At 42.5% G+C, this 23,687-nt stretch overlaps 3 protein-coding genes across 6 annotated transcripts in view; 2 read left to right on the top strand and 1 right to left on the bottom strand.

Moving 5' to 3' along the window:
* The window catches only part of SLC9C2 (solute carrier family 9 member C2 (putative)), a 101,581-nt gene extending 87,392 nt beyond the window's left edge, over positions 1 to 14,189 (top strand). For 3 of the 4 annotated variants that reach the window (XM_061383240.1, XM_061383239.1, XM_061383238.1), the window contains 4 exons: positions 4,091 to 4,276; positions 5,935 to 6,019; positions 7,432 to 7,487; positions 9,490 to 14,189. In XM_061383240.1, coding sequence (XP_061239224.1) covers positions 4,091 to 4,276; positions 5,935 to 6,019; positions 7,432 to 7,487 — 327 coding nt within the window. In that variant the 3' untranslated portion in view covers positions 9,490 to 14,189. Of the gene's footprint in view, positions 1 to 1,822; positions 2,912 to 4,090; positions 4,277 to 5,934; positions 6,020 to 7,431; positions 7,488 to 9,489 lie in introns of those variants that run through there. The other variant, XM_061383241.1, reaches the window with a different exon arrangement.
* Positions 13,584 to 23,656, bottom strand: PRDX6 (peroxiredoxin 6). Its single transcript, XM_061383263.1, has 5 exons — positions 23,369 to 23,656; positions 19,082 to 19,238; positions 17,083 to 17,229; positions 15,974 to 16,120; positions 13,584 to 14,678 (listed from the first exon to the last, which is right to left on the bottom strand). The coding sequence occupies exons 1-5, from the start codon at positions 23,461 to 23,463 to the stop codon at positions 14,550 to 14,552; spliced, it is 675 nt and encodes a 224-aa protein (XP_061239247.1). The 5' UTR covers positions 23,464 to 23,656; the 3' UTR covers positions 13,584 to 14,549.
* Positions 19,162 to 23,687, top strand: part of AADACL3 (arylacetamide deacetylase like 3) — a 160,597-nt gene continuing 156,071 nt past the window's right edge. The window contains exon 1 of the mRNA XM_061383255.1: positions 19,162 to 23,315. The gene's annotated coding sequence lies outside the window, so the exon portion shown is untranslated. The remainder of the gene's footprint in view (positions 23,316 to 23,687) is intronic.

Here is a 23,687-nt window from a genome sequence, read left to right as displayed (position 1 = left end):
TGTGACCACTGAGAAGACCATAGCCTTGACTAAATGGACCTTTGTTGGCTGAGTAATGTCTCTGCTTTTCAACACATTGTCTAGGTTTGTCATCACTTTCCTGCCAAGAAGCAATCGTTTTCTGATTTCATGACTGCAGTCACTGTCCGCAGTGATTTTGGAGCCCAAGAAGAGGAAATTTGTCCCTGCTTCCACCTTTCCCCCTTCTATTTGCCATGAAGCAATGGGGCTGGATGCCATGATCTTAGTTTTTTTAATATTTAGTCTTAAGCTGGCTCTTTCACTCTCCTCCCTCACCCTCATCAAGAGGCTCTTTAGTTCCTCTTCTGTTTCTGCCATTACAGTGGTATCATCTGCATATCTGAGGTTGTTGATGATTCTCCTGCCTATCTTGATTCCAGCTTGTAACTCATACAGCCTGGCATTTCTCATGATGTGCTCAGTGTATAGGTTAAGCAAATAGGGTGACAGCAGACAGCCCTGTTGTACTCCTTTCTCGATCTTGAACCAATCAGTTGTTCCATACTTCTGTTGCTGCTTGACCCGCTTACAGGTTTCTCAGGAGACAGATAAGATGATCTGGTATTCCCATCTCTTTAAGAGCTTTCCACAGTTTGTCATGGTCCACACTGTCAGAGGAAACAGAGAGAAATGTTTTTCTGAAATTCCCTTGCTTTCTCTATAATCCAGCGAATGTTGGCAACTTGATCTCTAGTTCCTCTTCCTTTTCTAAACCCAGCTTGGACATCTGGAAGTTCTTGGTTCACATAAGGTTGAAGCCTAACCTAACACGCAAGATTTTAAGCATGAACCTTACTGGGCTTCCCTCGTGGCTCAGCTGGTAAAGAATCCACCTGCAATGCTGGAGGCCTGGGTTCGATCCCTGGTTGGGAAGATTCCCTGGGTTGGGAAGATCCCCTGGAGAAGGGAAAGGCTACCCACTCCAGTATTATAGCCTGGAGAATTCCATGGACTGTATAGTCCATGGAGTCACAAAGAGTCAGACACAAATGAGTGACTTTCACTTCACTTACTAGCATGGGAGATGAGTGCAATTGTCCAATGGTTAGCACATTCTTTGGTACCCTTCTTGGGGATTGGGATGAATATTGACCTTTTCTAGTCCTCTGGCCATTGATGGGTCTTCCAGATTTGCCAACATAATGAATGCAAAACCCTGATGGCATCATCCTTTAGGGATTTGAATAGTTCTGCTGGAATTTCATCTCATCCACTAGCTTTATTAACAGCAGTGCTTCTTAAGGCCCACTTGACTTCACGCTCCAGAATGTCTGGATCTGGGTGACTAACCACACCATTGTAGTAATCTGGTTCACTAAGATCTTTTTAATATAGGTCTTCTGTGTATTCTTTCCATTTCTTCTTGATCTCTTCTCCTGCTATAGATCTCTACCATTATTGTGCCCATCTTTGGGTGGAATGTTCCCTTGATGTTTCCAGTTTTTCTGAAGAGATCTCTAGTCTTTCCCCTTTTGTTGTTTTCTTCTATTATTAAGCACTGTTTATTAAAGAAGGCCTTCTTTGTCTCTTCTAGCTATTTTTTGGGACTCTGTGTTTATTGGATGTACTTTTCCCTCTCTCCCTTGCTTTTTGCTTCTCTTCTTTCTTCTGCTATTTGTAAGGCCTCCTCAGATAACCACTTTGCCTTCTTGCTTTTCTTTTTCTTTGGGATGGTATTGTTTGCCACCTCCTGTACACTATTATGGATCTCTGTCAATAGTTTTTCAGACACCCTGTTAACTAGATCTAGTCCCTTGAATCTATTCATTACTATTGATAATTCTCCTCTGCTCTTCCCCAGTAGCATATTGGACGCCTTCAGACCTTCGGGACTCATCTTTTGGTGTCTTATCTTTTTGACGATTTAAAGAATTCATGAGGTTCTCATGGCAAGTACACTGGGGTGGTTTGCCATTCCCTCCTCCAGTGGATCACGTTTTGTCAGAACTCTCTGCTATGACCTGTCTGTCTAGGGTGGCCCTGCAGAGCATGGCTCTTAGCTTCATTGTGTTATGCAAGCCCCTTTGCCACAACAAGGCAGTGATCCATGAAGGAAGTGATACTGTTGCACACCTATTAATTGGCCAGTGACAACACCACATGCTGGCCAGGGTGTGGAGCAACAAGAACTCTTCATTGCTGGTGAGAATGTGAAATGGTACACAGCCACTTTGGAAGAGAGTGGTGGTTTCTTACAAAACTAACATGCTGTTGCCATATGATCCAGCAAGCACTCTCTTTGATATTTACCCAAAGGAATTAAAAAACTATGTCCACACAAATACCTACACATGGATTTTTTTTTAACGAATTGAAATATGTTTGATTTATAATGTTTTGTTATTTTCATGTGTACAGCAATGTGATTCAGTTGTATATATTATATTCTTTTTCATATTCTTTTTGCCTTATAGATTATTACAAAATATCAGTATAGTTCCCTGTGCTATATAGTACATACTTCTGCTGCTGCTGCTGCTAAGTCACTTCAGTCGTGTCCGACTCTGTATGACCCCATAGGCGGCAGCCCATCAGGCTCCCCCATCCCTGGGATTCTCCAGGCAAGAACACTGGAGTGGGTTGCCATTTCCTTCTCCAGTGCATGAAAGTGGAAAGTGAAAGTGAAGTCGATCAAGTCATGTCCGACTCTTAGTGACCCCATGGACTGCAGCCTACCAGGCTCCTCCGTCCATGGGATTTTCCAGGCAAGAGTACTGGAGTGGAGTGCCATTGCCTTCTCCGATATAGTACATACTTGTTGGCTATCTATTTTATATATAGTAGTGTGTATGTGATTATCCCTCCCTCACTCTTTGATAATCATAAGTTTGTATATGTGTTCATTTGTATCATTTTTTAAGATTCCACATAATAAATGATGTCACCTGTTTGTCAATGTCTGGCTTCTTTCACTTAGTATGACAATCTCTAGGTCCATCCATCCATGTTGCTGCAAATGGCATTACTTCATTCTATTTTATGACTGAGTAATACTCTATTGTATATATGTACCATCACTTCATGGGAAATAGATGGGGAAACAGTGGAAACAGTGTCAGACTTTATTTTTCTGGGCTCCAAAATCACTGCAGATGGTCACTGCAGCCATGAAATTAAAAGACGCTTACTCCTTGGAAGGAGAGTTATGACCAACCTAGATAGCATATTCAAAAGCAGAGACATTACTTTGCCAACAAAGGTTCATCTAGTCAAGGCTATGGTTTTTCCTGTGGTCATGTATGGATGTGAGAGTTGGACTGTGAAGAAGGCTGAGCGCCGAAGAATTGATGCTTTTGAACTGTGGTGTTGGAGAAGACTCTTGAGAGTCCCTTGGACTACAAGGAGATCCAACCAGTCCATTCTGAAGGAGATCAGCCCTGGGATTTCTTTGGAAGGGCTGATGCTAAAGCTGAAACTCCAGTACTTTGGCCACCTCATGTGAAGAGTTGACTCATTGGAAAAGACTCTGATGTTGGGAGGGATTGGGGGCAAGAGGAGAAGGGGACGACAGAGGATGAGATGGCTGGATGGCATCACTGACTCGATAGACGTGAGTCTGAGTGAACTCTGGGAGTTGGTGATGGACAGGGAGGCCTGGCATGCTGCGATTCATGGGGTCGCGAAGAGTCCGACATGACTGAGCCAATGATCTAATCTGATCTGATATATGTACCACATCTTCTCTATCTATTTCTCTGTTGTTGGACATTTAGGTTGTTTCCATGCCTTGGCTATTGTGAATAATGGTCCAGTGAACATTGGGATGCATGTATCTTTTCTCTGGATATATGCCCAGGAGTGAGACTGTAGATCATATGGTAGTTTAATTTTTAATTTTTTGAGGAACTTCCTATTTTACATAGTGGCTGCACCAGTTTACAGTCCACAAAAGATTCCCCCTTTTCTCTACATCCTTGCCAATACTTGTTACTTGTCTTTTTGATGATAGCCATTCTCATTTCCCTGATGATTAACAATGTTGAACATCTTTCCATGTGGAATATGCCTTCTTCTTGATATCATGTGTTATTTTATATGATTTATAGAAAAAAATCTAATTTTATTGTAGGACCTAAAGTTTCAGAAGTGTGTGATGCTCAATCATGCATATGTGGAGACTTTATCAAGCTATAATGAAATGATTATTGATAACGTGAACATGAAATTTGTTATTCTTGTGTATGGCAGTGTTATTGATACCAAGACGGAGGTACCATATTTTGCACCTTGCATTTTACCTAAAACCTGTGAACAGGTAAGGAGGGTCATTTCTTAAGAGTCTTCTGCTTTTCCTGGTGCCCCATAAGTGACTTTAAAAACTCAACTAACCACCTTAAAGAAATTTAGGTTTCTCTAAACCTAGAAAGACCCTATAATTCTCACGTGCCCTTAACAAAACAGTCAAAATGTCCCCAGGGCTTGGGTGCTGTGTTGTGCAAGTTGTGCCCTGCATGAGAGTGTACCTGAGGGTCCAGTGGGGCAGGAATCTGCCTACTCTCTGCTTGCCAAGCTCTTTGCCCTGGCATGGGCTGTGCCTCCCTAGAGAAGGATGGGGAGCATTTTTCCTAGTTTGTGTGCAAGGCAGTGACACTGCTTGCTAGGATGGTTCTGGAAGTATCTGCACTGGTCGATAAGAAGGGAGATGCGTCAGGGTCATGTCACTTTGTTGCCACATTAGGGCCTAGGGGCACAACTCAATAGAGGACCCTAAACCCCATCATTCCATGCCTCTAAGGAAGGGGAAAGTAACAGGGAATGGGAAGAATAGAAGCCAGGTCCCTAATGGGTGAAGCCACTTGCTGTTAGACCTCACAGTGATGTGAGGACAGAGCCTAAGTATGAGGAGGACTAAAAGGCTGTGAGAAGAGCTAACATCTCTTTATTTTGGTAACAAGTTTCTCCTCTTGGGGAGAGACCCTTTCTGCTTGTTCAGGCTGAGAAAGGTCGTTAATTTAATGAAAACTCGAGTCCTAGAAAAGTTGGTTAAGCTCCTAAAGAGTGCATTTGCCACTTTCCTAACACACTTATTTTGTCAACCCCTCAACAGTTCAAAAGGTGAAGGTAATTACAATTTTTTTTCTTAATAGGAAGTGAAAAATCACTTTAACTTTGAAATAAGGGGTCGGGGACCACGGGAGCAATCCCCATAGTTTTGTTAAGACACCAGAGTTTGGAGGCAGGCATACTTGGATTTAAGACCTGATGCCTGTGCCCACGAGGTGTGTGAGGCTAGGCACCTAGAAAGATGCCTTCTGACCCTCAGGTTCCTCTTACTAAGATGAGGATAATAGCAGCAGCCATCTCATAAGGTTCTTGTGGGGATTAAATGGGATAAAATGTGGTAATATCTAGAAATGATAGTTATATGTGACTTACGTATGCTGCTTGCATTCTGGGAGGGCAGATTTTGTGGCCGTTGGGCAAAAGCTCAGGGAAAAACGCTTATTTTTTTCCTATCTGGGAAGGCTAGGGCCTGAGCCCTTGAATGTCAATGTTGGAATAAAAGTAACTCAGTGGATGCTGGGGATTCCATTTTCCAAATTGGTTACAAGTAAGGTGTAGAAACTTCATTTCTGATATTTATAAAAATGCAAAAGATAATTTTCTGGTCCAAGACTTCTTAAAATTATTTTACATTTTTGATCACTTACTTTTTCACATAGTAAGCCATGTAAGAATCCATTCATTCATCTGTTCTTCCATCCTTCCATCCATCCACCTACCCATCCCCTACCTATCCAAGACTCTTTGAAACAAGGTAAAAAAGGATTTGAAATGAAAAAGATAGAGCTTAGGTTGGAGGTTAGTTCTATGTTTTGGCTTATTTTTTTATATTCTTTGGAAAGGCTAGGAGGCAGCCAGTTTAGAGGTCAGAGAATGCTCTTTTGACTGATTTTGACTTTTCTCCTTTAGGTGCAGGGAACTTCAGATTTAAGCAAGCTGTTGGTTATCCAAGCACCTGCGCCTGACAAAAATGATGGCAATGCCAAGGTCATGGGTAAGGGGGTAGCTCTTTAGTGGTAGGCAAACCACTGAGAAAGAATTTTGATACGTGAGCTTCATTGTATTCTAAAAAATGATTTGAGGGCGCTGTGTGTGTTTGTCATCTGTCTCCATTCTCCACCCTGGCTGCCACACTGCTTCTGGGAGGTCACATTTCAGAGACTTTCAGACACTGAAGTCCAGGTGGCTCTGACTCTCTCGTGTGTCTCCTTCCACAACCCTGTTGGGGGTAGCAGCTGCTACCTTTACTCTCATCCTATAGGCTGGAGCCCCATAGTGCTGCTGGGAGACAGAGCACGAGTGGGGGTGGGGGAATAGACTCACACAGCAGGCCCAGGTGTGGGATCCGGTTTTCTCTCAATGACCAAAGAGAATATAGACTCTAACCCATGCTCATGGAATAGTCCAAGCCATGGTCACAACCAAAACTCAGATGACTTGCTTTGAGGTGACTTTGATAGTCACTACAGAATTATTGTCACTAAGTACATATGAGTGCCCATTTGCTTATATCATGGTGCTAAGCATACTGTAAAGAAGACTTTCTAGGAAGGCCTTGCTGTAGGGAAAATGCATTCAAGATCTTTCGTTCAGTGCTTAGCATCCTGCCTTACCAAGCCCAGGGTCACCATTTCCCCAGCTACTTCAGCTTGAAAACACAAGCATCCTTGATTTGCTCCTCTAATTTAGCCTTCACAGTGTCTTTAGGTCTGCTGCTCTGCTGCTTTCACAGCACTCCTGGAGCACAGGAGTATATGGCAAGGCTGGGAGCTCAGGGTCTAGTGTCAGCCCCCATAGGGCACCCCGAGGGCTATTGAGTTGGCGGAACTTTTAGAGTGAGGGAAATATATTATCTGCATTCCCCAATGAGTCTGGGATGAAAGTCACAAGTGGCAGTCCCATGGACTTGATCCAGCCAGTACACTGTATTTGGCTTACATCTGTGTTTTCTTTTAAAATTGTGAAGTATAAACATCCAGAAATTTCACATTTAAAAAAATACAAATTTTGAGCTTTTCTTAAAAAAAAAATCGGAAAGTCTTTGAACACTCAGTCCTTTTATCTATGTGTGGCAACAACCAGATAGAGCTGAGCATAGCTGGCTCCTACACAGGAAGCAGGTGCTCTGTGGTTTGCCACAGTCCACACCCTCCCTCTTGTGTTATATCCAAACCACTCGGTCTGTGTGACCTGCCTGTTCTCATTTGGATTTGCCAGCCCTTGTATTGGATTTTTGGGAGCCTAGATCACAAATCTCCTTGAGGGAAAAATGTAAAAAGCCCATTTGAATGGGGAGACTTACAGGGAGGAAGTAAACTGAGATTTCAGAATATCCTCTTGCTACCAGTACTCTGAAATTCCTAATGTAATTTTTCTCTTTTATGCGTTTATTTTGAATTGGCTCAGGCAACACTGGTCTTGGAATGACTAAGAGAAACTACCAGTGGAAGAAAAAAGATTAGGTAATTAACTTGACACTTTGGATTTTTCTTATTGTGACTATTAAACTACACAGTGAAAATAAATTGTAAAGTCAAGTAGCAACATGTAGGTGGCGAGAAAAAAAACTCTTAGTGGCAACACTTTAATACGGGAAAATTGGGATTAGAGTTCACCTGAATTACTTAACAGTTAAAATTATAGAATATTTTTGAAAATCGTAATTTTGCCATGATTCCCTCTCCCAATTTTTCCCCTCCCAATTCCCTTCCCTGTTATTTATTTACTTAAAAAAAATTAATTCTGGCTGCACTAGGTCTTCATTGCTATCTGTGACCTTTCTCAAGTTCTGGCAAGCAGGGACTACTGTCATTGTGGTGTGCGGGCTTCTCATTGCAGTGGCTTCTCTTGTTGCAGAGCCCAGGTGCCAGGCATGCAGGCTTCAATGGTTGCAGCTCCTACGCTCTAGAACGCAGGCTCACGTAGTTGTGGCACACAGGCTTAGTTGTCCCTTGGCATGTGGAATCTTCCTGAACTCAGGGATCATTGGCAGGCAAATTCTTAACCACCGGGGAAGTCCTCCCCTGATATTTAGTTCAAAGTAGGGATCAGGGATCTGGGATCAGGGATGAGGAGGCCCATCCATCATACAGTGAGACACTAGCATTTAATTATGGATGTTTCTCTCTGGAGTGTGTATTCCCATGGATCTGTAGGTCTCTGGTGTGGGTGTATAGAGCACAGGTTGATCATGGGCATTTTCCTAGGGTTTCAATTTTATTTGACAATCTTTCAAAGGGAGACATTAACTCATTTTACTATTAGGTTATTTAAAATGTATATTGAAATAAACATACTATGGAGTAGGATGACAAATTTGCATGAATTTAAGATAAAACAAGAGGCCTCCAAATATTTTATTAGGGAGAGTCACTTAGGTGTTGCCCTGATGACATTTTTTCCTAGTGTCCTCATCAATCAGAACTAATTTAGAAAAGTCTGAGAAGTGCTGGAAACTGTGCCTAGAGTTAGGGAGGGAGAGGGCTGGTCACACTGGGCAAGGACAATATGGAGGCAAGTCTGGTGGGGACCAGGGTAGCCGGCAAAGCTTGTTACTCAAGGGATCTCTGTGAGGGCCCCTAAGAGAGTTCACTTGGGCCAGAGCCCACTGCTGAGCGGAGTGGATTGGAGAAGACAGCTATGACAGAGCAACAGGACGGTGGGCAAACGCAGGAGCGGGCCATGTAGCAAGAACAGTGCTGCCAAGAATGGGCTTCAGGAGCCTTTAGCACCCTCCCTCCCGCAGTTGCCAAGTCACTCCAAAAAACATGTCTTCTATGAAAAAATGATGTGCTGTGGAAATGCAGCTTCATAAGTCCCTTGACCATCACACCCCCAACCAGATCACCACCCTAAGAAACTTTTAATAGAAATTCTGGGCCTATGACTATCATTTATGACAATCAGGGTGGTCTGCAGTTGTGTCTGTTGGGGAAAAGAAAGTTGCATTGACCAAACTGATGGTTATTGGTTCCTCTAAACAAAGCAACTGAATTCCTTGTAGGCAGTCTTCCTAGGTCATCCTCTGTCTTTCTTAAAGGGATCTATTTCACAAATGTGACACCTCATTAGGCATCTAGCAATTTGGCTTGTCGCTTTCCAGTCTCTTCCAGGTCCCCTTATTTAAAAAATTCTCATTACAATTTAGGAGAAAAGTTTCCAGTTTACCTTGCAATCAGTCACAAAGTTAACAGGAATTCAGCTCTCCTCACATTTCTCTTTAAGTGAACTTTGATACACTACTCTAACTAAGTGAATGTATCTCTTTACAAGATAATGCTTGTTGGGATAGCGATGCACACCTACTTAATTACTCAAAGTCTTTAATATGTAAGCTCTTCTAAAGGGAGTGTTCCAGATAATTAAATGGAAACTTTTCAGTAGGTTTTCCGATTGCACTTACTGTTTTTCTTTTTTTCTGAAATGCTCATAGTCTCATATTTTACTTTTGACTTTCTTTTATAGTTGGAAACTGGATCCCATTTTAGAAAAGGACTTTAATGGCGCTTACATGATTCGTGGAGTCAGTTTAGAGACGGAGCTAATATCCTGACTCAAGTGCTGAAACATTACCTGGCAAGTTTACTCACAAACTGCTAAAGCAATTTACCTCTGCGTTTATTTTACAAACAATTTTGATGGACTGCTGCAAAAGCTCTAATTTTAAGTAGTTGCATTTATATTTGAGATGTTCAAAATCCTTCAGATACCTTAAACTTACGGTTTAGCAAATGAAATCCTGCGTCCAGCTGAGAGCAACCTATGATAGAGTAGAAGTTATCAGAAGCATTGTACAATTAACCCACTACTATCTAAAGCATAAGAACTATAATTTTGACTTGTGTTATTGCTACAACTAGTGCCTCCCTAACATTTTACAGAGTAAAATCTAGTAAATCCTCAATCTAGTAAATACTGAAAAATGGAACCACGTTCCATAGTTATTAAAAGCAGTTTAGGAGAAATTAACAATCTTACATTGCATAGAACTATTTAATATCACTTTTCATTTTACTTAAAAAAGTCAAATAAAATTGAATTTTATGATGATTGTTTAATATTTAGGGTCCATTATTCCTTTTCATTTCAACAAGATTTTAAAAGAATACACGATTCTCTACTCCAGGGAAAACCATAATAGAAGAAAGAATAGAAGAAAACACAAGAGAAAAAGTCAAGCCCCTCCAGATACCTAGAACAGGGCAGTATTTCTCAGAGTGGCTCGTGGAGCACTTATGTGTCAACAAACGTTAGGTGCAGCCACACCAAACAGCAGTCCTGCAGCCGCGACTGTCTGCTGTCTAAGTTATCACAGACCCGGTTTCCTTTCAGACTCCCTGTCTTTCATCCTTGGCCTGTGACTTTTATCCTCAGGGTGACAAAATGACATTTGTAACTCAGTCATCCCATTTGCTTTTCAGTGAGGCAAGGCACTTTCAGGAAGAGACCCCACCATAGGCCAACAGTCACATGACCACACCCACCTATCATCTTAGGATGAATTTTAACTGGCACCTCAACTTGCCACCCTTAATACAATCTGGGTATTTTTCATGAAGAATAAGGGGAAATGGCTATGGTGAACTGCAGCGTCTGCTGTATACTGCATCACGATCACCTGGGTAGTGACAGATGGAGAACTTCTGGCCACTTGTGGAACCCACGTCTGGGGGAAGGGCCCTGGCCAGCTTATTTTAACACACTCCTCATGTGGTTTAATGCATATTGAAGCTTGAGTTCCACAAGATAGGGGGTAAAGAAGTAGCAAAAAAACAGACGCCTGCTCTACAATCTTATGAGGCACATTATCATGTTATTTGAAATAACTAGAGAACACTTAATTCTATGTGTATCAGTTAGGACGCTTTTGTCCTCGTACCAGAAAACCCAACTCAAAAATGCTTAAACACTAAGGTGATTTATTTTTATTACTTAAAAAAATTTTCCTTATTTTTGTCTGTCCTGTCTTCATAGTGCGAAGGCTTTTCTCTAGTTGCGGAGAGTGGGGACTGCTCTCTAGTTGCGGTGTGTGGGCTTCTCACTGCAGTGGCTTCTCTTCTGGAGCCCAGGCTTCAGTTGCTGTGGCAACAACGTGGGCTCAGTAGTTGCAGCTCCTGGGCTCTGGAGCACAGGCTCAATAGTTGTGGCACACGGGCTTAGTTGCTCTGTGGCATGCGGGATCTTCCCAAATCAGGGATCAAATGAATGTCTTCCGCATTGGCAGACAAGATTCTTTACCACTGAGCCACCAAGGAAATCTGGTAATTTATTATTTTGTGTTATAGTAGTCCAGAGGTAGGATGGGTTCACACTTGTTAGACTCAGTGAAGATCATGAAAGGTCAGATGTTTTCCTTTCTCTCAACTTGGCTGTTGACCTTTACAGCCTCATTCTATGGCTGGATCCCTGCTCCCAGGTTGTAAGTTAGCTGCAGCAGCAATCAGTATCTCATGTTTTTTTGTTTATATTCAGTGTGTGAGAGAAAAACGGCTTCTAGTTGCTCTTGTTTGAGAAAGAATTCTTGTAGAAACTCATGATCCTCTATTTGTGTCTCAGTGCTCATTGCTGAACCAATCACTGACAAAGTGGCAATGCCTTTTTAACTAGTTAACGCATCCTTTAAGTTTGAATCAAAGTTGTATTTCCTCAATTTGCATTGCCCAAAGCGGTGGAGGTCAAATCAAACTGTGAACTGTGCCAGTTCACTGCATCCAAGTGGCATCTTGTTATGCCCCTTTAGACCCAGCCATTCTAGCTCCTTACCCCTTCCTGAGCCTCTCAATGAGGATTCTTACCCTCAGGGGAATGGTTGGAGGTAAGGTCAGACTTTTGGCAAGACCACCCAGCAACCTCAAGTCACTCCGAATCTTAGATGGCTATCTCTTCTAGCCAAAGCATTTGCTGATTCTTTGAGAAGGCACCCAGTAGACTGCCTCTTAAATTCTTAAGCTTCTCTCATAGCCACAACAGCCATATAATTCATTTTCACTTAATAAATTATTGGACTTATTAAATCTTATTAAATCTATTCTCCCTATAAAGTTGAGAGCAACAATTCTGGAAAGGGGAATTCTCCTTCCCATGCCAAGTTAAAAAATAAAAAAAAAAAGGACTTATAATCACTGCTACCCCCTCAGCATACATTCATTATGTAACATTTTACATTTGGAGACTACTCTCACACTCCCATGGCCTCATGGCTGCTTCGTGATAGAACCAGAAGTTAATTTGTGGGTACATGACCTCCCTTTTCCTTGAGTTTTTCAGCATTTTTATATGGACATAATCTATGTGGGTAGGGTAGATACAGCTAAACAAAACATCAAGGTTTGGATGCCTGAGTGATAAGAGGGGCAATGTATTTATTGGGGGAATAATTGATGAATTCGATTTTGAATTTATAAACTTAATGGCCAATGTCCCATCAATCAGTAAAGGTAAGACTCGTGTGTGAATAATTCATGTTGGAGATTTAGACTTAAGCCAGACCCTCTCTGAGAGGCAGGACTGAAGGTGAATAGCCAAGGGAAGAGAGCAGTGGGGAACCTAGCAGGGAGGTGACAAGATTTGAGGAGCCAGGGGTTACTCAGAAGAGATGTGCTAAAGAGCACCAGATAGTCTTGGTTCTTTATGTACAAAACACAGTGACTTGGAGAAAAGGTGACAGCAAGATGCCAGCCCAGTTAAATCTCTCAGACCAGCATTCCCAAGGATATGACTTGGAATTTTCACCTTCCTTCTCAACCTTCTTAGCATCACCCAAATTTTACATGTGGTGAAATCAAGGAAATGAAAAAGTAATGACTTCTCTAAAACACGGCACCAGGGATCAGATTTTACGTTATTCTACTCAATAAAAGTATAGAGGGCTACATGCAAGAGATTATACCAGGTATGGGACCCTTCTTTCTAAACCTAGGACAGTATACTAAGTCTGAGAGACTCTTGAGTTGGGAATCCTTCATACTCTTTCCAGAGAAGGCAATGGCAACCCACTCCAGTACTCTTGCCTGGAAAATCCCATGGATGGAGGAGCCTGAAGGCTGTAGTCCATGGGGTCATGAAGAGTTGGACACGACTGAGCGACTTCACTTTCATGCATTGGAGAAGGAAATGGCAACCCACTCCAGTGTTCTTGCCTGAAGAATCCCAGGGGCAGTGGAGCCTGGTGGGCTGCCGTCTATGGGGTCACACAGAGTTGGACAAGACTGAAGCAACTTAGCAGCAGCATACTCTTTCCAGAAAAGCAAAATATGTCCCATCACCCTCAAGATTGGTATACTTAAATCCAGCACCCCTGTTAAGGTATTAGGTTAGAGGAGCTCTTTGTTGCAGGGGTCAGAGATTCCACAGGGCCCAGTTAATATAAAGGTGCAAAGTAGGCCTGGAGATGTGGCAGGATCACATTTTCATCAGCAGCTCCTCCATTTTCATTACATGAACTTTTATACACCTATCTTTGGAGAGAAGCATCAGTGTCAGTCCTAGCAGGGAGACGTCTTGCCTTCAGGACATGAGTCTGAACTAGTACTTCAAAATGTGACAACAGAATTCTCTGATCACGTTTTTGACAAAGGATTTATTTGCTGATCCCTAAGAAGCAAAAATCAGAAAAATATCTCCCTCCCCCACTGCAAGAATAGATAATAAAACATTTTCAGTCATCCTCTTCCTTCTTCCCACGGTGGGCCCTTTCACATGCCCATCATCGTCGAACAGACTGACAGCCAGAAATTCTCCAAAAGGCACCTGGCACAGTCATGTTGCTCATGCCTTCTGCTCCACCTCTCCGGCAGGCAAGTGGAGCCTTTTCTGTAGCTTCTTGCTTTCAACAGAAATTTATTGAAAAATTTTCTTGATAGCAAAATATTTAAAGATTCTCTCCCCAGGCTCATCTTTCACTTATCTACTAGAAAAGTACTGAATTGAAAAGGTTTTTTCTCCCAGTTGTGATCAAAACATGGAATACTGAAGAACTTGCGGGTTACTCTAAGTTCTTAGGTTACACACGTAGATATGTACAGAGGAAGTTGAACCCCAAGTTCTATTCCTTCCCAAAATGGGTAACAGAGGATTTGATTAGAACAGAAAAAAAAAAAAACCCAAACCTGATAGTCATTCTATTGGCTTGGCCAAAACGTTCGTTCAGGTTTTAAAAAGCCAAATGAACATTTTGGTCAACACAGTATGATGGAGCAAAGCAGGCTTTTTCAACCGTAAACTGATACCACCTCTTGGTCATAAACCTTGCAGAGATCCAAGTAAGTCCCATATTTCGAAGAAAGTCAGCAGAGAGTGTGAAGATATACGAACAGAGGAGAAAGCTGCTGAAGGCACAAAGGATCCCAAGAAATTTTTAGTGCTGTTTTCATTTAATAAGCCAGTAGTAGAGCAACCTAAAGACCTTGGCTGTGATCACACCAAAATGTTTTTAATGGACTGCTGCGGGGAAACATGATGGACAGCTGGCATCCTCTGGCTCATGGTGCTAAGTGGGCAGCTCCAGAACCAACTCCATGGCGAGCCTATGGCTGGGGTGTGTAGCGGAGGTATTTCTTGCCAGATGGGAGCTCTTTGGTGAAGACTCCTTTAGGGAAAAGTTTTTTGGCTTCCTCTTCAGGGATGGTTGGAAGGACCATCACGCTGTCCCCATTCTATTGAAAAGACATTGAGAATGGTGAAGTTCAGTCTTTCATGATGAGAATAATCAAGTCTCCTTTGCTTTGCTCTCTCCCCCTAAGGAATTTTGCTTTCACAAATTGATCTTTGACACTTTTGGGAAGAGAAGTATTTCCCCACCTTAATAAGAAATAGTCCTGCTTTAAACCCAGTAACGGTTTGCTACTGCATTTTAAAATTTATTCTAAGTAAGTCCTTTTCACTACCCTGTGGGACTGAACCTAGCTTCCTCTTTCACCCTTGATCCCTACCTTTACCTCCTGCTGCTGCTTTTCCAGGCATGTTGGCTCTCCTGTTCCTTGAACGTGCCAAGCTCACTTTTAGGAAAACTCCTTAGCTGGTCCTTTAAGCCTGCAGGGCTCTTCCCTCCTAAAGATGCATGACTTGGTCTCTTGCTTTCTTTACGTCCTCCCCAAAGGTCTCTTCAGAGAAGAGCCTTCCTTCCTTGACAGCCAAATATAAAAGCAACTCCTCCCACCTCTGCTCCCCTTCTCCCCACCTTTGCATGATTACTCTCTGTCATACACTGTCACCTAAGATACTGTAAACTTTACTGTTGGTCTTTACCCACTGGAATGTAAATTTTGTGAGGGCAGGGACTTTACACTGATTGTTCACTGCTAAATCCCAGTGCCCACTGTCTGGGCTCAGTAAACATAGGTTCAATGAATGGACACAGAATTTCAATGGTTTCCCAGTCAGAAGAAACAAAATAACAAGACCAGGTATTCAGGTTATTGGATTAAACAATGTAGTGACGTTAAGAAACTCTTGTGGTATTATCCATGTCCTACATATTGCCGGAATAATAGAGATTAAAAATTCATGAACAGGTTTCAGAGAATTCTACATAGGTTTAAAAGACTGGAGCTTAAGAGAAATGTTTCAAGACATTAATACACCAAATAGTTTTATACCCACGACTTAAGTGGTCAAACTAAGTTCTGCTATAAATATTTGCCATCAGGGAAGAGTTCAAGTTTTTTTTTTTTTAATCCTTTTATTTAGGAAAAGGAATCATTCTAACCAGTTAATCTGTCCAAATAACCTAAAAGTTAGAAATATAGGGAGTTTGTATTTTGTATAAAAGGTGTTAAAGACACTGAAAAATGGCCTCGCGGTAAATCCTAAACTCAGCCAGGAGGAAAAATCCTCTCAATATATCTGCATGCCAGAAACAGAGCCCTAGATAACACCCTAAAGGGAGCCATTCAGATGGCCCCATAGGCCCTCTAGGCAAGATGGGTTTCTGCCCTTTTAGGATCGTTACCTTCCAGTCAACCGGGGTGGCCACCCTCTTTTCTGCCGTCAGCTGGAGAGAGATAATTACTCTGAGAATCTCATCAAAGTTCCTGCCAGTGGTAGCTGGGTAGAGGATGGACAGTTTCAGTTTCTTATCAGGACCAAAAATAAACACCTGAGAAGTAGACAGACACATAAACAGGAAGAACTCTCTGAGTGTTTTTGATATTAAAGCCTCTTATAAGGCTCTTTAGTCATTAAAAATGTTCAAGGGTATAACAAAACAAAATAACAAAAGCCCCCAAGTATCTAGAAAGACATGCCAAACAAACTGGGTAGTTGGAATAGTTATGATTTTCTTCTCTGTTATATTTCTAAACTTGAAGGGAATTATATTTGGTTTTGGCTGTCTCAGTAAGAAAAACTGACTTGTGAACTGAATCCAGAAAAGGCCTCAGGAAGGTACTACGTTAACTATGGAAAATGATCATAAAAATAATACTAATGGGAGTTGATGGTGTTGTTTACTCGCTAAGTTATGTCCAACTCTTTTGTGACCTATGGACCACAGCCTGCCAGGCTCCTCTGTCCATGGGATTTCCCAGGCAAGAATACTGGAGTGGGTTGCCATTTCCTACTCCAGGGGATCTTCCCAACCCAGGGATCAAACCCACATCTCCTGCTTTGGCATGCAGATTCTTTACCACTGAGCCACTTGGGAAGCCCAATGGGAGTTGACACTGGTCCTCAAAATTTTGTATATTTTTGCAGATGTGGGAATAAGTTTGTTCTCTGGTGGATAAGGACAGAACAAATAAGAATTCAAAACAAGAGATGCCTTAAGAAGGCTATGACCCACTGCTTTAAAGAGGGCTGTCAGGAGAACTATAGCAAAAGATTTCACTATTCTAGATGACAGGATAACTTTTTATGTAGATTTTCAAAAGCTGTGAATTAAGCAGTTTATTACTAAGTTAGCTGAAAATTTTACTTTGTACCAGCATTTAGATAAAAAGTGAGAGTGTCAGCACAGACTTATTTCCTGACTGGAGATACTCATTCATTTACTTTAGTTGCCCCAAGCATTTACTCGGATAGATGTTGCCTGGTCAGATTATCTAGTAGTACACAACTTACCACACGAGCAGTCACAGGCATGCCCTTTTCATCTTTCTCTGCTGGGTCCAGCATGCCCAACTGGATGGCAAGGTCCCGATTCTTATCATCAATGATGGGAAAAGGTAACTTTTCTGTGGGCTCTTCACCATTGTAAGCATTGATATCCTGAAATGCAGGGGAAAGGGAAAAAGGGAAGTCTAAAGCAGGCATATTCTCTAAATGCAATCAGTTAACAGCCATCATTTTGTAAGACAAGGAAGAGAGGACCATAATCATAATAATTTCTCTACACAATTTTAATAAGAAAGTTAATAAATGAACACTCCTTATCCCAACTGTTCACTGACAGAAATAACAGTAGGGTATAGTACTTAGGTTATAATCTAGAGCCTTTTCATGCCCAAGGCTCTTCAAATTCAGCGTGTTTTTATTGCTTTGAGAAAGCAGCATTAAACTCTCTAAAAGTGGAATAATACAGAGTTAAGACGTCAATCTCAGGTACCTCTGGGTACCCAAACACTGTAAAAAAAAACATCAGTAACAATGAGTTCACATCCAGAAATTATGTCACAGGCAAAGATAATTCTATAGATATGGTACTGATCTGACCCCTGCCTCAAAAGCACCCTGACTCAGACATTAAGATACTGAAACAAAGATATTAAGAAATGAGAAGAAATACAAGTCTTAGAGCAAAAAGAATAGAGAGTTGAATATTCACTTCAGGAACAAGTCAAAGGTAAATCTCTTATGGGTAAAAAGGCAGAGGTGAATTTACACTAGGGTGAAATCCACATAAAAAGCAAAGCATTCCAAGTCTGAATTGAAGGACAATGTACTTGCTTCCGCTCTATGCCTTCCTCCCCTAGTGAAAAAACTTTATCCATTTTTCTATCCTGGGAAGTTTTTTTGGGGAAAAAAAAATCTAGCTTTATTATTTGATCTGGCATTGAAATTGCACTTGAGGTGGGCTAAGCATTATGGTAAGTACATGTGGGATACAGATAAGTAAAGTTCCTGCCTCTAAGGGAACTTCTAATTTGGTTAGATGATTTCCATAAGAAGCTGCAACAAATGCAAGATGGTAATATGCAAAAGGCAGAAGCTGAAGTACACCAGCCTCCCCATGTGTAAGACTGCTGAGCTAGGAAACGGTTTAAGGACGGGGTATGACTTTGACCTGGGCCTTGAAGGATGGATACAATTTTCACAAGGCAAAGGAAGGCATTCTAGGGAGAGGAAGCAATATTAATGAAACATGTAGGCAAGTCTGAGTATAAACTATTGACTGGAGAATGAGGAATTTATCTGGGTAGAGTTTTAGGAAGTAAGGAAAAAGACTTAATGCTGGAATAAGGTCTATGTATTCAGTGGCGCCGTGAAAGTAAAACAAGAGTTGGTGGCATCGCAGATTAAGAACCTCTGTGGATTTCGCCACAGAGACGCCACAGGATAAACGTAGCATTCATGAACTTTGAAATGGATAACAAATTATACCATATTTCTTAATTCTATTAGCTTAACTTTCTTCCTTCTGTCACTAGCAGTCTATCATGTCACCACCACTAAAATAACAACGGATATGGTTTCATGCTGCAGGCACCTTGAGGTTTCCTACATAACCAGGTGTAAAGTTGGGACTTGTTTCCTATTTAATGTGATCACAATTCTGAAAATTCTAAGGCACAAGCTCACCAGGAAACATGAACCTGGGTGTGTTCCTATACTTTAAAGAGTATCATATCATTGGCTATAAACTCTTCCTTCTGCCACTGTAGTCTCAATGACTGCTATGCAGTAACTCTCAACCCTGCTATTTGCATGACAGGCATTACATTACACCCATGAAAAGCAAAGAACCATATGCTTTGGCTTTATTCTATCCTAAATCAAGCTAATTCCTACCCTCTATCATTTAGTATCAAAGAAAGTATCACCTTCACCTCAAAAAAGCCAAGCTACTCTATAAAATGTATAACATGATCTGTAACCTCAAAGCTTTGCCAACAGGTAATACCTTGCTCCATGCAAGATGGTCTTCCACACTGTCTATGGAAAGAGCAATCATCTTAACATTTCTCTTGGCAAATTCTGGTGCCAGCTTTGCTGCTCTGCCGAGCTCCGTGGTACACACTGGGGTAAAGTCCCGAGGATGGGAGAAGAGAATGCCCCATCTGATAAGGAAAAAAGGTCACAAGTGAATGAAGAGATGATCACCAATATCACGTACAGTGAAAAATCACAAATCCTAGATCAAAAATGGCTTTCTTTTTAAAATGAATGCTTATGAAGACAACTGGGCTTCCCAGGTGGTGCTAGTGGTAAAGAACCCGCCTGCCAAAGCAAGAGATGTAAGAGATGTGGGTTCCATCCCTGGGTCAGGAAGATCCCCTGGAGGAGGGCATGGGAACCCACTCCAGTTGGGATACGGCTGAAGTGACTTAGCATGCACGCATGAAGACAATCACGTTTAAACTTTTTTGTTGAGGAATGCTTTTCAATTATCTCCAGAAAAACCTGTTTCATGCCCAATTCAATCAAATATATGAAATTCAATATGGTAAATATTTAAAAAGACTGTCAGGGTATTGCCTACTTTAGTAACTCCAGAGCTACCCTGAGTCCTTTTCAGCTAAAAAAATCTGTGCTATTCAAACTAAATACTTACTAAAATAGCTTCCCCCCTCCTTTACACTTTCTACATTTTTTTCTAAGCACAGATATGCTGACATTCACCTCCAATAATGGATGAGCCAGTATGCCTGAATCTAGACCAATGCCTGACTTAAATAATAAACACATTATGTAACCTGAAATAAATAGGCTTCTATCCTCTATTTATATGTAAAGTTAAAGCTGACACTTGGCTTCTTTTACATGAAGATATAAAAACTTTTGTAAAACTAGTTTACTGATCTAACCTGCTAAACAGGACACCCAATATTTGTACCCTGACAAAACAACAGCATTTTAAGATTTTCACCTATCTCTTCACGTGCAGTTTCTTCTTCCTTTAGACCAAGTGGGTAGAAAAAATATAGCCTTCAATGTTGATTTCTACAACTACAGATTCTTAGGGTAATAGTATTATCTAAATCATCATTGCCTAAGATTAAACTTGTATAAATTTTAAGCACATTTCAAGCTAAGTCACCAAGAATCTTTGGAGTACTGTCTTCTCCTGGGCAGCAGAAACTATTCTTTCAACTGAAAATCTAACACTCAGTTTCCACACTCTAGTTGACTTAACATTAAAGCGGGACCTTAAACTAGTAGATTTCTCACAGTAGCCTAGACGCCACGCTGTCCTCCTTGAAGTCTGCCAAATTTCCTGAAGCACAAATAAGAAAGCAGAGACAGGGTACCTAATTCCCACCTACATCTGCCACTCAGCTCCCAAGGTTTCAGGAAAGGAAAAGACTTTCTTATAAAAAGGATGGATGGCCCTGTGGCAAGACTGGGAAGAGAAAGGTAATATTTTTAAGATTGTGGGAGGGTGTGGTATGTTTTTATATATATATAAAGGGCAATAAGATTTATTTAAAATGTATAAAAATAATCTAGTTATGAGTACAATCTAGGCCTTAGAGTCCATGGTGAAGGATCTATTTAAGGGTCTGATGAGACTTAAGGAAAGTCTCCAGAAGTTGAGAAAAAAAATGAACAGGGCAGTTCCTCTTGTATTGTTAAAGAGGTGATTAGTTAGAAAAATCAGGCCTTCTCTTTGCATTGTGAGTCAAGAGACTGTTTTGCTGAATCATGTTAAGAAAACTTGTCTGAAGCCACTTCACATCCTCCCCTTCAGAAGCCACACTCTATAGTTTGCTCCAGGCGAGGAACAGGATAACCCCTGAGAATGTCTTACTGTGGCCTGTTCCCTTCTAAGTCTCCCTACTGCTACTCTTCAGAGGAATACAATTACAGTATCCCCTTTCCTTCCTTCTTCATTTTCAAAAGACAAAAAGGTTTCCTCCTTTAAGGGAGATGGTCCCAACTCACTAACCCCCTGGAAAAACCCACATTTTGTTTGGTGAAGATGTACTGGGAAGAAGCTGCTTCTGTCACATATATATGGTGACTGGGCTCAATAAACTCATTAAGTAAGCTCCCAAACCCCTTGGCTGTTTCCAGTTGTCCAGGGGAAGGGTAGGTACCCATAATGTTTGAAATTGTAATTTTTTTTCTTCAAAACACATCTGATCAAAAATTGACAGTCTGAACTGAAATCACATGAAGAATGGAGTTGGGAAAAATTCTATTTGGCACAATCCATTTATTATAGTGTTATAAAAGGCTCAAACTTATTTTTGGGGTAAGGCAGGAAATAGTACTCTCCCATACTTGACCCAAGGCAGACTTGTGTATTATTTGTTTATAGATGCAGTTTTCTCTCTCATCTTCCTCCTGCTGATTCCCTGAGAAGGTACCACTTTTAATCAGATCAACAAAAAATCCAAACAATTAGGGTCAGCTTAAATGGTGACATCATTTATAACTATTGCTACAATAATATGCTTCATAATAATATTTAGCTTTAATCTATACAACCTAAGAGCTTTGGCAAGATTTTGTTTTATGTGGGTGGGGGCTGTAGGTAAGAATGGGAAGAAACATTCTTTGAGAATCCCATGGAGTTTTGGAGAAATACTAATAACTAGATCCTTGAGTATGAGACCGGACATGGTCTGTATTTCTGAAGTCTTTGCCTGCTTTTAAGGTCTGACTGTTCCATTTCTCATCCTTTTTCTAGCCTAGTCCTCTCTTTCAAAGAACTTACCTTTTCCCTTAATCAGTGCTTGGAAAAAAATCCCCAGTGGCTTAGGTGGTAAAGAATCCACCTGCAATATGGGAGACCCGGGTTTGATCCCTGGGTTGGGAAGATCCCCTGCAGGAGGGAATGGATACCCACTCCAGTATTCTTGCCTGGAGAATCCCATGGATTCTCCCTGACAGGCTACAATCCATGGGGTCACAAAAAGTCAGACACAACTGAGCAACTAACACACTTCGAAGAGGTTGGTTAGGCCTAAGAATCTCTCCCAGGTGCTGTGTGTGTGTGTGTGTGTGTGTGTGTGTGTAAGAATCTCTCCCAGGTGCTGTGTGTGTGTGTGTGTGTGTGCGTGTGTAAGATTCTCTCCCAGGTGCTCAGTGTGTGTGTGTGTGTGTGTGTGTGTCGGGGGGCGGGGGGGCAGGGGTGCAGGCATTGGAACCCCAGAAATATAACTAGACACAGCTGGGATGTTTCATATTAAATCTAATCATCTTGACGTTTGCTGATGCAGAAGCTGTAAAACCACAGTTCCACCAATATACTCCTAGTCATAATAGTATGATTGCCAGGCTAGATCACGGGTCACCAGTTTGGCAAGACTGCGTGCGGCTGGGAGCAAGGCAGAAGGGGGAGGGGCAGTAAGAGGCACTCTGCTGAGAAACAAAAGGGCCTCAAAGTGGGAGGCGCTGGTGTCCATGACCTATCCACAGTTACTGCAAAACTGAACAACCTCAGAAAGCCCTTCCCTCAGGGTGCTGTAAGTTCTGGAATAAAGGACACACCCGCAAACAGTGTTCTGGGTTCCTCCCAAAGCTGCCATCAAATCAAATTCTAGCAGCTGGGGGAGGCTCTGGACAAAAAGTCTTTCAGCCACCAATTTGGCAGCTGGTGGTCTAAATTTTTTTGTGCTGAGAAGCCTGCAAATACCACTGCAGCAAGCAGAACCCTCAGATAACACGCTGGGCCCTTCCTAAACCTTCAGCCAGCAGCAGTGCCCTTTGACTGGCCTTGGCTACCCGCCTTCCCCCGGGAATGAACTGCAGAACGGAGGCAGGGAGAGAGGTACGACCCTGGGCACGAGTCCCGGGAACTGACCGCCGATGCTGCCCGGCCCCTGCGCGCTCCGGGCCTCGGCTGGACCATGCTACTCGCACAGTTTACCCAACAGGAAGTAAATGGACAAACTCTCCTCCGCACCGGCCTCCCGTTCCTGGGACCCGCGGGAACCCAATTTTGTTTCCCCTCCCCCTTCCTCATCCGGGAGCCAGACCAACCACGCGGGGGCCGAGAAGCGAGAGGCTATCAAGTGGCCGGTGCAGGGTGGGCCGGAGGGTCGCTGCCCCTCCGCAGCGCCGCCGCGAAGGAGCGGCCAGACAACGAGACGCACGTGCAGGAACCGGTGTGGGGAGGAGACGGGCGACGAGCTGGGGGCCGAGCGGTGAGGAGGACCGAAGGGAGGAAAAAGGGAAGGCACCTCTGAGTGAGTTCGGGCGTAACCCGAGGCTAGGGCAGGGCGACGAGGTGGCCACTTACGAGTCTCCCAGATAGTCGTGGAAACGGATGCGGCCGATGGTAGTATTTGCCTCGAAGTTGGGAGCCTCGTCCCCGAGGAGGAGACCTCCGGGCATGGCGGCAGCAGTGACGCGGGAAGTAAGAGGAGGTGCAGTACCGACAGCCACTAGCCTGCTGGTTCTGGCGGTGTAGGTGCTGGGGGCGGAATAAATAGGGCTTTCAGGGGCGGGACCAAAGCCGAGTCCAGATAGGCGGGGTCGCGGCGGGAGCTATGGGCGGGGCCAGGTCCTTGCAGGGTGGGAGGGGCCGCGTCTGGCGTCTGGCAGCGGCGGCGACCCGG

The sequence above is a fragment of the Bos javanicus genome, chromosome 16 (genome assembly GCF_032452875.1).
Source record: "Bos javanicus breed banteng chromosome 16, ARS-OSU_banteng_1.0, whole genome shotgun sequence".
NCBI lineage: Eukaryota > Metazoa > Chordata > Mammalia > Artiodactyla > Bovidae > Bos > Bos javanicus.
Note: the sequence above shows the minus strand (reverse complement) of the source record. Positions and strands in the feature narration are given on the sequence as shown.